The sequence below is a fragment of the Pseudophryne corroboree genome, chromosome 5 (assembly GCF_028390025.1).
Source record: "Pseudophryne corroboree isolate aPseCor3 chromosome 5, aPseCor3.hap2, whole genome shotgun sequence".
NCBI lineage: Eukaryota > Metazoa > Chordata > Amphibia > Anura > Myobatrachidae > Pseudophryne > Pseudophryne corroboree.
This window is the reverse complement of record NC_086448.1, coordinates 350492570-350507513: the sequence shown is the minus strand read 5'-3', so window position 1 is coordinate 350507513 and position 14944 is coordinate 350492570. Positions and strand designations below refer to the sequence as shown.

Below are 14944 nucleotides of genomic sequence, written 5' to 3'. Positions count from 1 at the left end.
AACTTCTTCCATTTACGGATAATGGAGGCCACTGCGATCATTGGGACCTCCAAAGCAGCAGATATTTTTCTGTACCCTTCCCCAGATTTGTGCCTTGAGAAAATCCTGTCTCAGAGGTCTACAGACAATTCATTTGACTCCATGCTTGGTCTGTGCTCAGACGTGCACTCTCATTATATACTGTATATATATTATATAGACAGGTGTGTGCCTTTCCAAATCATGTCCAATCAACTTAATTTAACACAGGTGGACTCCAATTAAGCTGTAGGAACATGTCAAGGATGATCAGTGGAAACAGGATGCACCTGAGCTCAATTTTGAGCTTCATGGCAAAGGCTGTGAATACGTATGTACATGTGATTTCTCAGGGCTTAATTTAGACCTGATCGCTAGCAAGCTATTTTTGCACTGCTGCAATCATATAGTCACCGCCTACAGGGGGAGTGTATTCTAGCTGTGCAAGTGTGCGAACGCATGTGTAGCAGAGCTGTACAAACAGATTTTGTGCAGTCTCTGCGCAGCCCAGGACTTACTCAGCCACTGCGTTCACATCAGCCTGTCCGAGACCAGAATTGACATCAGGAACCCTCCCTGCAAACACATGGACACGCCTGCGTTTTTCAAGACACGCCTTGAAAACGGTCAGTTGACACCCAAAAACTCCTTCTTCCTGTCAATCTCCTTGCGATTGCCTGTGCGAATGGATCCGTCGCACAAACCCATCGCTGAACGGTGACCTGCTTTGTACCCATGCGATGCACCTGCGCATTGGACCTGATCACCCGCTGGGCGAAAATGCACAGCAGCGATCAGGTCTGAGTTACCCCCTTAGTTTCTTATTTTTAATAAATTTGCAAAAATCACAAAAAAACTTTTCTTCACATCATTATGGGGTATTGTGTGTAGAATTTTGAGAGGGAAAATTAATTTATTCTATTTTGGAATAAGGCTGTAACATAACAAAATGTGGAAAAAGTGAAGCACTGTGAATACTTTCCAGATGCACTGTAGCTCGTCTTGAGAAATTACCATGGTGTGTGTATCCCAATACAGAGTTTTAGTTGACATTCAAGATCAAGTGTGGTTTCTGATACTTAGGGCATATGATAAACGATTCACATCGAAATCTGCAAATAGTTGGTTGTATATTAAAAGGTACTGTTGTCATCGAATGCTACCATACAGCTCCAACTGCTTCATGTCAGTGTTAAAAAATATAATAATGAAAATGAGCTCCAAATCTGCTTCCAGGGAAAACAGAAGATATAAATATCATAATATCAATACAAAAATACCATATCTTTTGTTAGGAATGATACGAACACTATATATAAAAGGGGTTGAGAAGCTAAATGCACCAGTGACACTCTTTACTGCCCATGCTCTAGTGTATTATATGTATGTACGTATGTTATCTGTATGTGTGTTACAGTGCTGCCAGTGGAAATCTAAGCATTTAAAAATATAATTCAATAAAGAGGTAAAGATAGGGCATGTTTAAAGACATTTCTTGCTTTACCGCAGGTCTCACAGCCACGTACATGCTATAAAAGCATTTAACTGATGAAAGATTGTGATTTACAAAAGTCTGCATCCAAATTCAATTGGAGTGAATATAATTTATGTGGCTGCATATATCTCTACGTGAAAGTATAATGTTGAGTTACACAAGCATCATGTTTTTCAAGGAAATCTTACTTCATCGTCTGCCTGGGTGCGGTCCTGCTGACTGTTTGTCCTATGGGAGATAGCTTATCATAGCCCTTACTGAAGTTCCCTGCCCATCTAGGATCTTGCAGGATAAAAGCCTGGAAGAATCATTAGCTTTCTGTATCAGTGAATGCCATGTAGTGAACAAAAGTGAAAGTACATTTTTCAGGGACATAAAGCCTCAAAGAACACTGCCATTCATTCTAAAGCAATTTGTCTCTGTGAAAATCCGCTGTGCTGCATTAAACTTTAGTACAATAAAATATCAAATAAATTGACTGACTTTGAGGGTTGTGGCAGTGTAATTTAATTTGTTTGAATGTGCATATGTGCATATTGTGGAGCTGCTACTTGTTCCATGCTATTCTTTTTTCATATATGTACATTTTAATGTCAGTTTATATTATCCCTATAGAGCAGGGGTGGGAAACCTTTTTTCTACCAAGGGCCATTTGGATATTTATAAAATCCTTCGGGGGCCATACAAGAATTATCAACTTAAAAATTAGCCTGCCCCCAGTAGTTATTCCCCAAGTCAGTAGTTATGCTATGCCCCCAGTTAGATATGCCCCCAGTAGTTATGCCCCAGTTAGTAGTTATGCACTAAGTAGATATGCCCCCGTAGATATACCGCCAGTCAGTTGTTATGCCCTAGTAGATATGCCCCCAGTTAGTTGTTGTACCCATTAGATATGACCCAGTCAGTTGTTATGCCCCATTAGATATGCCCCCAGTCAGTTGTTATATCCCAGTAATATTCCCCCTGTAGTTATGCCCCATTAGATACAATCCCTAGTAGCGCCGCTTACACACACATTAAAAGAAAAAAAAACCACAGTACTCACCAGTCCCGCTCCTGCTTCCGGACTGCTGCCCTCCGCCTGGCCGCCCGCTCTCCCATAGCGCCGTACATGTACACTGCCAGAGCCGGAAGCCAGAGCTCAGGAGTGAGCTCCTGCCTCCGGCTGCTGCTGGAGAGAAGGAGCCGGGCGCCCGCTGGTAACAAAATTTCAGCGGGTGCCCGACATCTCCCTCGGTTAGGTGAGCCTGGCCGGGCCGTATCAAGTGGGTTCCCCACCCCTGCTATAGAGGAACCAAGAATTAGCAACAGGAGGTGCTGAAATCAGTGTTTCCTGTTTCTTGATTCCTCATAAATGATGGGAGGAAAAAAGCACTGTGGCACTGGCATGCCGTTGAAGTATGTTCCATTTATAGCAACAGGGGAACATACAGGATCACATAGATAATTCTGGAGAATATGGACCTATACGTGTGTCACATTAGATTTAAAAAAATATTCTAGATTTCTATGAAAATTTAAGCCACAAATGAGTGTTTTATTTTATTTTATTTATTAGAAAGTTGTACTTAAAATATGTAAGTTTACTTTTATTTTAGTTTAAGACAAATCTAGTTATTATTATTTAAATATATCTGAATCCATCACTATTTACTGTGGCATACAACCATCCATCAGTTTATGAAGCACGACAGCAGTTTAGTGTATTACTCTTTCTCTTTGTCTATAATGCAGTTTGATTCTTTGTATTACTTTGGCACTTAGGCGCCCTACACCTTTTATGCACATATGTTGAGCCACACACTCCTGAAACTCCAATACACTTTACAACTTTGTGTTTAGACCATTTTGATACACATATGGCTGGCCGCTGGACAAACTTCCTTTGATTCAAGTGAACAAAAAAAGAAAAAAAGAAAAAAGTGAGATGCACTTGACTGTGACAAAAGACAAAATGATATGTGTTTCCCTGGTTACCTAGCTTAGCACTGTACTTATGGAAAAGCACTGTAATAAGTCATTCATGCTATGATAACATCCATCGGCTAAATATATCATAATATATTAGCTATAGCAGCCTCTTGTCTTATATACCTCAGTTTGTGGGCATTCCAACTGTAACAAACAGTATCACCACTTCAATTACATTTTTACATCAGTGTGTTCAACCCAGCATCCTGTTTGCCTTCTTTATTGCAGCTGTACGTGAGGCTGAGCGCTTTAGGGATTTACAGGCTATTTTTTTCAAAACTTTTTCTTCCCGTAAGTATGTTCTTGCACCGCGGCATTTTCTAAGCATGCCATATCTCCTATTTAGTAACTGTGTGCGGCACTATGTAGGGTGTGGTTATGTATGCATGCTCTGGCTAAATACCATTCCCATTTTTGCATGTGTATATTGTTTTTTTGTGTTTTTTTTTTTATATGGCTACTTTGCATGTGTGTTTTAGTATTCTATTTTTAGCTTTTCCATTGTCACCACAATTTTAATAATGATGCGTAGAGTTTGTCATTTTCCAATAAAAAAAAAATATATATGTAGGCGTGTATATACCTTCCTGCAACTTTTCCTAAACACATTGCTTTCTTTTGGCTGCCTCGTTAGCCTATTGCATCAGATAGAGTTGTATATTTTCATTTCCCTTAGATACGGTCGTGTATGTAGGACACTGACTGTATCCAATGACTCTGCCTGGCGAAATGTAAACATAGCTGAAACTAACAAAATAAAAAGAATTACATTTAGTAAAAGTTGCAAAAGAACATGTACAAGCCGATAATTGAAAGTTGTCATCTTAAAAGCTCCCGATATAAAGGTTGTAGTAGCTAACTAGAGCTCATGCAAGTAATCAATTGTAAAATTATTGATATGTGTATTTAATTTCACATGAATGAGTTAATTTTCACTTTTTTGAAGCTTTGTGCTTCCGTAAGCCACTTTTTTCATGAGCATGTAACGCACGTTATGCATTACAACCTTAATATGATCATCAATCCACACTTTTTCACTGTAAATTTACTAAGCTGTCTGCTTTTTGTACTGTTAACTGATGTGCACCCTATCTTATTTGTTGTAGCTGGTAACATAAAAGTAGAGACTCACAGCGATGAGGAGAATGGACGTGCCTGTGAAATGAATGGAGAAGAATGTGCAGAAGATTTACGAATGCTTGATGCTGGGGGGGAGAAAATGAACGGCTCACTGAACGGACAAGGCACCAAAGCCTTAACTGGAGTTGGAGGTATTCGACTTCCTAACGGAAAACTAAAATGTGATATCTGTGGGATAATATGCATCGGCCCAAATGTGCTCATGGTACACAAAAGAAGCCACACTGGTAAGGCCTGACATAGTTCTTTCTTTAAAGGCCGAAAAAGTGATGCGTCATGGCATGCAACAAGTACAGTGAACATGTGGCTTTATATGAGGCAGTTGGCCACTTACACAATGTAAGTTATACTCTCTCCGAAAACAGCTGTGACATAGGCGATGACAAGACTAATTTATCTAGGTGAGGAAAATGCTCTCTCAGCAAGTGTGAGATATCTTACAGTATGACATTTACTGTATAATGCAATCCTAAGGAGGAGGATATAACCATTAACAAGATGTGATATTTTATTTGTGTTTATGCATTGTACTATTTGTGGATTGTTTTACAATAGTACTTTGACATTACACTGTGATTGCAATGGGTCAACGTTTTTTGCACATACAGTAACACATAACTTGCAGCTTGTCACCCATAAATGTCTGGGGGAAAAGATGCAGCGCAGCTAGCCATGCACAAAATGTGCTGCGCCCTACAGCAGATGAAACGGTAATGTTTATAGTACAGTTACGAAAAGCTGATTGTGTGCTATGGATTGAGCCATATCTGTACAGTTATCTTTGGTCCAGTTCCTATAAATTGCCCACATTGACTCCTGCTGTAATGGCAGTTTCCAGTATTTGTTCTCAGAGATATTCTGCCTTCAGAATATGGTCTGCTTCAACTGTATGTACTGCAGGTGAATAGGTCACCGGTGCAAAAGGACATTACCTACTGCTGTTTTTGACAAAGTGCTTATACTGTGACTTGGCGAAGTGCATTTTAAATAAAACCAACTTATTTAGTTTGATTTTCTTGCCAGAATGAAATGGAACACTCATAATTATAAAGTGATTCACAGCATACTGGCATTGTGTTGCAACTCCCGCTATTTGTAAAGGAATGGCAGACATGTTGTTACTATATTTCAGAACAATTATTTATGGAATTTTATGTTCTGTATTATATGCATGTACAAAATATTTTCTTTCATGGAACATAATAGATGAATACATTAATAGATGAGTACATTATAAATATGCTGCTATCTGAACCAATATAACAGGACTAAAACTGAAAATAAACTGAGGTCTATTTCCTAAGCCTTGGAGATAAAGTGGACGGAGATAAGTACCAGCCAATCAGCTCCTAACTGCCATGTTACAGGCTTTGTTTAAAAAACGACATGAGCTGGTTGGCTTGTACTTTATCTCGGTCCACTTTATCTCTCTCCAAGGCTTAGTAAATAGACCCCAATATCTCAAACCACTGATTATATAACCAGTCTAATCTTACTGAACTGCCAAATATTTGCCTTTATTAAGTTCAGTCACTAAGAAATACATTTTGAACTGTGTCATAATTTGCAGTATTGTCCATACCACTGCTGTTTTGGTGCTGAGTATATTACATTGTGTATGCGCTGTGGGGCCTTGCACACATTTTAGCACATTGAATAAATAATATAAAGTATTCAATACATATAGCTTTACAGAATGTATTACTTTTCAGAAATACCCATATACTCAAAAGATATTTTATGTTTACAAATGCAAAAGTATAACTCAGGGGTGTGCCTATTACGTGCCAAACAGAGGCAGCTGACTCTGGCAGCAGAATATTGGGGCGATATAATGCAGAAAAATTAATGTAAACGATCAAAAACATTGGAATGTACTGTACAGCTATGGACCATAGAAGTAAACTGCATTAGTCTGAAACACTGCATAAAAAGTGAAGTATTACTTCCCCAACTCATTGCAGGCAGCTAAAGCCCCTCCCACATATTTAGCACAGTGCCATGATGGATTCTGATACATATCAAAAAGCTGATTCCACAGGTACTTCAGTTATGACTGCTTATAAAGTAACCAATCCACACAGTGCACTTCTGCACAGCAGGCCTCAAAACTGCCTCACAAACTTTGCCTGCTCAGTCCGAGAAGCTCCTCTCTCATAACATGGCACCCTACTGCAGAGAATTGAAAGGGTGGATGGTAAACACTCCTGTTTTTATGTAGCTTATTCAGCTTTTTACACAGCTTTTTCTGTATAACAACTATCAAATTGGGGCTTTACTGGTACTAAACGTGCAGAAGGGCCACATGAGGCAGTAGAATTACTAGGCACACCCCTAAGGTAGCAACAATTGTATGGGTTAACCACACTTTTTCAGAAATGTTATTAAAACTTACCATCTTACCTATGTAATATTTGTTGTCATATTATAACCTCCAACTTACTACACTTCAGTTATCTATGTCTCTAACAGCCCAACTTTTTTTAGCAGTTCTATCTGGTTTTCTCAGACAATCCCCAGTGATGGTATACAATACCACTGTACAAACACCTCAGACCACTGCCTTATTATTCCATAGAGTTATGGGATTCAAACTGCCAAAAGAGGATCTGTAGTTACACTGGTATGAAGTTCCAGATGTCAGAGTAGTGAAGTTATGGAACAGTGATAAAGAACCAACCAACCAGCTCATAACTGCCATGTTACAGGCTGTATTTGAAAAATGACAGTTAGGAGCTGATCGGTTGGTACTTTATCACCGTGCAATTTATCACTCTCCATAGAGTCTGATTCATCATAGTTGTATGCTAATGTTTTCTCAGCTTCAATTCTCTAGGCAGATACCGTGCGAAAGTCTGCAAATGTCTCAGCCGACAGGATTGTATTGAGACGCGCACAGGCTAATCTCAGCAACTGAGTACAAAGATCTCAGATCCTTCTGTAAGTGGTCTTCTGAGTAACCCTACGGTAATGCACAATGGCCACGTGTACTGACATACTGGAATCATCTTTAATGCATACAGGAACGCAGACGCAGGCGGTGACACGTGCCAAAAACATTCTGTGACACGTTTGAGTTATTGTCGCCACTCCCCATTATCATCTCCAAACAATCCCTTCCTGTCAATCACTTTGTGAATGAATCCTACATGCAATCAGCTACGGTAATGGACTATGAAGCATGAGTAAACTCGAGGAGATACACTGAAACTGGAGGGAGGTAGGTTCAGGGGAAATTTAAAGAAACGTTACTTCACAGAAAGGGTAGTGGATAAAAGCCTCCCGTCAGAGGTGGTAGAAGCTAGGTCAGCAGAGCAGTTTAAACATGCATGGGAGAGACATATGAATATCCTTACAAAGAACTAAGGATCAAAATGGGTTGAGATAAAGGATAAAAAAGGGTCACACTCAGAGGCGGAACTAGCGCCAGTGCAGGCAGTGCCTTGCACTGGGGCCCGCAACTGTCAAGGGGCCCGCAGCCAGAACGGCATGTAATGAGTCAAACTGACTCATTACATGCCGCCTGGCTGCCGCTGTGTTCCGCCGCCGCCGAGGAGATGATGCGCGCACCGGCTACAGGGGGGGAGGAGGAGGAGGGGGGATGGAGGAGGGAGCATCGCATCCCAGCATTCACAGCGGCGGAGGGCAGCCTATGGTAAAGGAGAGGTCCAGCAGCAGCAGCGCTTCTACCAATGACATAGCGCTGCTGCGGCTCCCTCCTCCACCCCTCCTCCTCCTTCTTCTCCCCTGCCAGAACAGAAGCTGCACGAGGAGCCTGAGCCAGCGGAAACGGTAAGTATACCTATTCTATCTATCTATCTATCTATCTATCTATCTATCTATCTATCTATCTATCCTGTTTGCCGTAATGTGCAAAACATGGGACGCTGTCTGCCGTAATGTATAATAAATGGGACGCTGTCTGCCGTAATATGCAAAAAATGGGACGCTGTCTGACGTAATGTGTAATAAATGGGACGCTGTCTGACGTAATGTGTAATAAATGGGACGCTGTCTGCCGTAATGTGCAAAAAATGGGACGCTGTCTGCCGTAATGTGTAAAAATGGGACGCTGTCTGTTGTAATGTGTAAAAAAGGGACGCTGTGTGCCGTAATGTGTAAAAAGGGGACGCTGTCTGCCGTAATGTGTAAAAAATGGGACGCTGTCTGCCGTAATGTGTAATAAATGGGACGCTGTCTGCCGTAATATGCAAAAAATGGGACGCTGTCTGCCGTAATGTGTAATAAATGGGACGCTGTCTGCCGTAATGTGCAAAAAATGAGACGCTGTCTGCCGTAATGTGTAAAAAGGGGACGCTGTCTGTTGTAATGTGTAAAAAAGGGGACTCTGTCTGTCGTAATGTGTAAAAAAGGGGACGCTGTCTGTCGTAATGTGTAAAAAAGGGGACGCTGTCTGTCGTAATGTGTAAAAAGGGGATGCTGTCTGCCGTAATGTGTAAAAAGGGGACGCTGTCTGCCGTAATGTGTAAAAAAGGGACGCTGTCTGCCGTAATGTGTAAAAAAGGGGACGCTGTCTGTCGTAATGTGTAAAAAGGGAACACTGTCTGTCGTAATGTGTAAAAAGGGGACGCTGTCTGCCGTAATGTGTAAAAAGGGGGACGCTGTCTGCCGTAATGTGTAAAAAAGGGGAAGCTGTCCGCCATAATGTGTAAAAGGGTCTCTACCTGGTGTAGTGGTACTACCGTGCGGCGTAATTTGAATAATGGAGACTACTGTGCACCGTTATATGAATTGGTATTATTTTGTGGCCACACCCCCTTCCCCCACGAAGCCACGCCCCTGTTTTACATAGAGGGGCGGAGCTCCGATGCCATTTCTTGCACACAGCACTAAAATTACTAATTACGGCACTGTTGCTAGGTATCCATTTCTCTGGCCCTGAGCAGGTCCCCCTAACCAGATCATCTCCAGGGGTGAGGCAGTGGACTTAGAGGGGGGGGGCCCAAGCATTTTTTCGCACATGGGCCCACCGCTCGCTAGTTCCGCCACTGGTCACACTAGATGGGTCAAGTGGTTCTTAGCTGCCGTCAAATTCTCTGTTTCTGTGTTAGTGCTACTAAGATGCATGCTTACTTGGATGATGATCGCTCATCTGTGAAAACATCAGCAAAGCTTACAACTATGAATTAGGCCCATATTTGTCTGTTCTTATGGAATATCTAGGAGCAACCTGAATTATAGGGAATTCTCGGGGACTCCCAGGTGGGCAAGGATTCCTCCAAGATTCTGCCCATTTCTCTAGTAAACTGCTTGATGATGTGAATCACGGAATTGTGCAGCTGGCAGCAGGGCTATGATGACACAAATTGCATCACCTGTTATGCACACCAGTGCCTGCAGGAAAGTACTGGTGTCAGAACTGTTATGCACTCCAGTGTCTGCAGGAATGTACTGGTGTTTGAACTGTTATGCAAAACAGATGGACTCACAGACAAACTGGGGGATATGACATAATGTACACAGAAGGTGATAGGGTAACAAAATACACACAAAGTGAACAGAGAAGCCCAGAGGCTAAGGAACTGGGTATCTCCCTTGTATTAGAACTGCTCAGATGGAAAAGCAAGATGTTGTGTTTTAATACGTAGAGAACCCGAAATGCTGTTGCTAAGGGCAACAGCAAAACCCTAAAGGGTTACCAACGGGTGTGGCAGTAAACTCCTTGGTCAGAGATGGAATGATAGACACAAGGAGAATCTCCACAATCCTAATTCTCACTTGCAGTGCACAGGTTTTAGCTTACTGCCACTAAACTGACCCCTGACACCTAGCACAGTGAGACAGGATTAGACAGGCAAGTCTTAGAATACAGCCGCAAACTTGCTAAGTTCACAGAGTAGTAACAGAACCCCAGCAAGCTAAACGACTGACTCCAGTCTTACTGCTAGGTCTGGATTGGCAGAGTGTAATACCAAATCCCCAGGCCTATTTGCAGTAAGCAACAAACAAATACAAAGCTACACAGTACTGGCTAACTTTCATGAACTGACTAACCAACAAAGATTCAGCAGCATCTGCTTACCCTGAAAAGAGGCCTTATAAAGCAGGTGCTGTCCACGCCCCACTCAGACCTCACAGACTGTGAGCACAAAAACCAGCACCGGATCCCCTGCCGTGCACAGAGCCTATAACCACTGCACAGCAAAAGACCCGAACCGGAGTATCAGCTGCGCTCAGGTTACACCACTAGCACTTGTCTCCCGGTTGCCATGACGACGTGGCAGCACAGGGCAGGAGACCCTAACAGTACCCCCCCTCTGACGAGGGGTCAAAGAACCCCTACCACCGGGTTTATCGGGGAACTGCGAGAAGAAAGAGCGTATCAGTCTGGGGGCATGAAGATCACAACTGCGCACCCACGACCGCTCCTCCGGGCCATACCCCTTCCAGTGCACCAAAAATGACAGCCGACCCCGAACCACCTTGGAGTCAAGAATCCTTTCAACAACAAACTCCCTCTGGCCACGTATCAGAAGAGGGGAAGGTCTTCCACTGGAAGAAGGATTACTAATCGCCCGTTTTAAAAGGGAACAATGAAATGTTTTATTGATACCCAAAGAACGGGGCAGATCTAACTGAAATGCCACCGGATTGATAACCCTGGTGATCTTATAAGGGCCGATGAACCGGGGCCCTAACTTATGAGATGGCTGTCTCAACTTCAAATTCTTGGTAGACAACCAGACGAAGTCTCCTAATTTGAAGCTGCAGGGTCTTTTCCGCTTATCAAAAACCCTTTTGGTCACTAATGACACAGACACAAGGGCTTTCTTCACTTTCCGCCAAATACCTCTAAGGACCGAAACCACAGAGGAACCACCAGGCGTGGAGTCCAGGGGGTCAAAAGAATTGGCCTTAGGATGATGCCCATACACACAAAGGAAGGGAGAGATCCCTGTAGCAGAGTGAGCCGCGTTGTTATAGGCAAACTCCGCCATGGACAGATGAGCAACCCAGTCAGTCTGACACTTGGAGACATAACACCTGAGGAACTGCTCCAAGGACTGGTTCACCCTTTCAGTCTGCCCATTAGACTGCGGATGGTAGCCTGACGACAAGCTGACAGAAATCTGGAGATCGGAACAAAATGCCCTCCAGAATTTGGCCACAAACTGGGATCCGCGGTCAGAGACCACATCAAGTGGCAACCCGTGGAGACGCACAACATGCAGCATAAATAATTCAGACAGGCGTCTGGCTGATGGCAGCCCAACCAGTGGAACGAAGTGCGCCATCTTCGAAAACCTGTCAACGACAACCCAGATGGCTGTCATCCCCGAGGATTTGGGCAAGTCCACCACAAAATCCATTGAAATGTGGGTCCATGGCTTAGATGGGATAGAGAGTGGATGTAATGGGCCAACAGGAACCCCTCTAGGAGTCTTATTTCGGGCACAGATGTCACATGCCCGAACCCACTGATCCACATCCTTAGCCACCGAGGGCCACCACACCGCCCTAGATAGCATATCCCGAGTTCTGGCAATACCCGGGTGACCTGCCGACTTCTTGGCATGGAATTCCAGGAACACTCGCTGTCTTAACCTAGGAGGCACAAACAAAAGACCTACCGGAAGGTCTGGAGGAGCCTGCTCCTGTGCTCTAAGGACTAATGATAAGAGGTCCTGGGTAATGCCCACTTTAATACATGATGGGGAAACAATGGGCAACGGCTCCTCGGTGGTCTCCTGGATTGGAGCAAAACTCCGCGAGAGCGCATCAGCCTTGATGTTTTTTGACCCAGGGCGATATGTTATCAAAAAATTAAAGCGAGCAAAAAACAAAGCCCATCGTGCCTGCCTGGCATTGAGACGCTTCGCTGACTCTAAATATGCCAGATTCTTATGGTCAGTGAGAATTGAGACCACAAACTTAGCCCCCTCAAGCCAGTGTCTCCACTCCTCGAGTGCATCCTTAATAGCCAACAATTCCCGGTTACCCACGTCATAATTCATCTCGGCAGGCGAAAATTTACGGGAAAAGTAAGCACAGGGATGAAGGCGATTATCAGACACTCCCATCTGAGAAAGCACTGCCCCAATACCCATCTCAGAGGCATCCACCTCCACCACAAAAGGACGCTCTGGATCTGGGTGTCGCAGCACCTTGGCCGAAACAAATGCCCTTTTGAGACGGGCAAAAGCCGCTTTAGCCTCACAAGACCAGTGAGCAACATCCGCCCCTTTCTTAGTGAGTGCCACCAAGGGCGCCACTATAGACGAAAATCCAGCGATAAATCGTCTATAAAAATTCGCAAAGCCCAGGAAACGCTGAAGCGCCTTCAAACTAGTGGGCTGCACCCAATCCAGGACTGCCTGTACCTTGGAACCCTCCATTTGGAAACCTTCTGGGGAGATAATATATCCTAGAAATGCGATTTGCTGAACTTCAAATTCGCACTTCTCCAGCTTCGCCCCAAGCCGGTGGTCTCTGAGTTTCTGGAGGACTAAGCGTACATGCTTCCGATGTTCCTCCAGGGAATGGGAGAAGATTAGGATGTCATCTAAGTATACAACTAAGAATCTATCCAAATATTCCCTGAGCACATCATTCATGAAATCCTGGAAGACTGCCGGGGCATTACAGAGCCCAAAAGGCATCACCAAATATTCATAATGCCCTGAGTGGGTATTAAAGGCAGTCTTCCATTCATCCCCCTCTCTTATTCGGATTAGATTGTACGCACCGCGTAGGTCAATCTTAGAAAAAATGGTGGCAGTACGAAGCTGGTCAAACAAGACCGAAATGAGAGGCAGTGGGTATGAGTTTTTAATCGTGATACGGTTCAATTCCCTGAAGTCGATGCAGGGTCGCAACGAACCGTCCTTTTTACCCACGAAGAAGAACCCCGACCCAACTGGAGACTGTGAAGGTCTGATAAATCCCTTAGCCAAGTTCTCCTGAATGTACTCTGCCATAGCCTGAGTCTCAGGACGTGACAGGGAGTACAACCTGCTCTTGGGAAGCTTAGCATTTGGCAACAAATTAATGGCACAGTCATAGGGGCGATGGGGAGGTAGTACCTCTGCAACTTTTTTGGAGAACACGTCCGCAAAATCTACATAACACCCTGGCAATCCTGGCAAACTTAGCTGCGAGAGCCTGACTGGAAGGCTCAAGCAACTCCTGAAACAATCAGTACCCCAATTAAGAATCTCCCCAGAGACCCAGTCAAATTGAGGATTGTGGGCCCTTAACCAGGGTAACCCCAACACCAATGGGGCAAAAGTACAGACAGTCACATAAAAGGACAATTTTTCAGAGTGTGTGGCTCCAATAAACAAAGAAATCTGGCTAGTGCAAGAGGTAATTTTACCTTGGGATAATGGTTCCCCGTTTAACCCACAAATCTCAATTTCCGATGCCAAGGGTACTAAGGGAACAGAGTGTTTCAGGGCGAATTGGCGGTCCATAAAAACCCAGTCGGCCCCACTGTCCACAAAGGCCTCAGTCTTGACAGTTTGACCGAGGATCTTCAAGGTCACCGGAATGATAAAAGTCTTCTTGGGAAATTCTGACTTCTGGCCTGACAGGATATTTCCCATCACCCTCAGGCCCTGAAGTTTTCCGGCTTTTCTGGGCATGATACTACCACATGACCTTTATTCCCACAGTACAAACACAACCCCTGCTGTCTCCTCCGCGTCTTCTCACGCGAGGAGAGGCGGGTAGCCCCAATCTGCATAGGCTCCTCAGAAAATTCCTCAGAGTCTGAGGTTCCCTTGGGAAGGAAGGAAATCTCAGTCTCCCTTTCAAGCCTACGCTCTCTCAGCCGTCTATCCACCCGGATGGATAACTGCATGAGCTGATCCAAGCTATCAGGCAAGGGATATTGTACCAGTTGGTCCTTTATCTGGTTAGAAAGACCTCTTCGGTACTGGTGTCTCAGGGCTGGGTCATTCCACTGGGTATCATGGGCCAACCTCCGAAACTCCGTACAGTAAACCTCAACTGGCCTTCGCCCTTGCTTAAGGATCGAAATCTGAGCCTCGGCTGAGGCCGTCTTGTCAGGGTCATCATACAACATGCCCAGTGCCGTAAAAAAAGCATCAACACTTTTAAGCGACGGACAGTCAGGCTGCAACCCATATGCCCAGACCTGTGGGTCTCCTTGTAGCAAGGAAATCACTATGCCCACCCGCTGAATCTCCGACCCAGAAGACTGAGGCCTAAGCCGGAAGTATAGCTTGCAGCTCTCCTTGAAACAAAAGAACTGCGAGCGATCTCCAGAAAAACGATCCGGGAGATTTACTTTCGGCTCCTTAACCCCTGCAGGTGCTGCTGCTGCGGGAGCTCCGC

General features: G+C 44.1%; 1 protein-coding gene across 5 annotated transcripts in view; it reads left to right on the top strand.

Annotated features, from left to right (window-relative positions):
• Nucleotides 1–14944, top strand: part of IKZF1 (IKAROS family zinc finger 1) — a 211568-nt gene that overhangs the window by 131517 nt on the left and 65107 nt on the right. For 2 of the 5 annotated variants that reach the window (XM_063922634.1, XM_063922633.1), the window contains 2 exons: nucleotides 3713–3775; nucleotides 4591–4851. In XM_063922634.1, coding sequence (XP_063778704.1) covers nucleotides 3713–3775; nucleotides 4591–4851 — 324 coding nt within the window. The remainder of the gene's footprint in view (nucleotides 1–3712; nucleotides 3776–4590; nucleotides 4852–14944) is intronic. The other 3 variants (XM_063922631.1, XM_063922630.1, XM_063922632.1) reach the window with 2 other exon arrangements.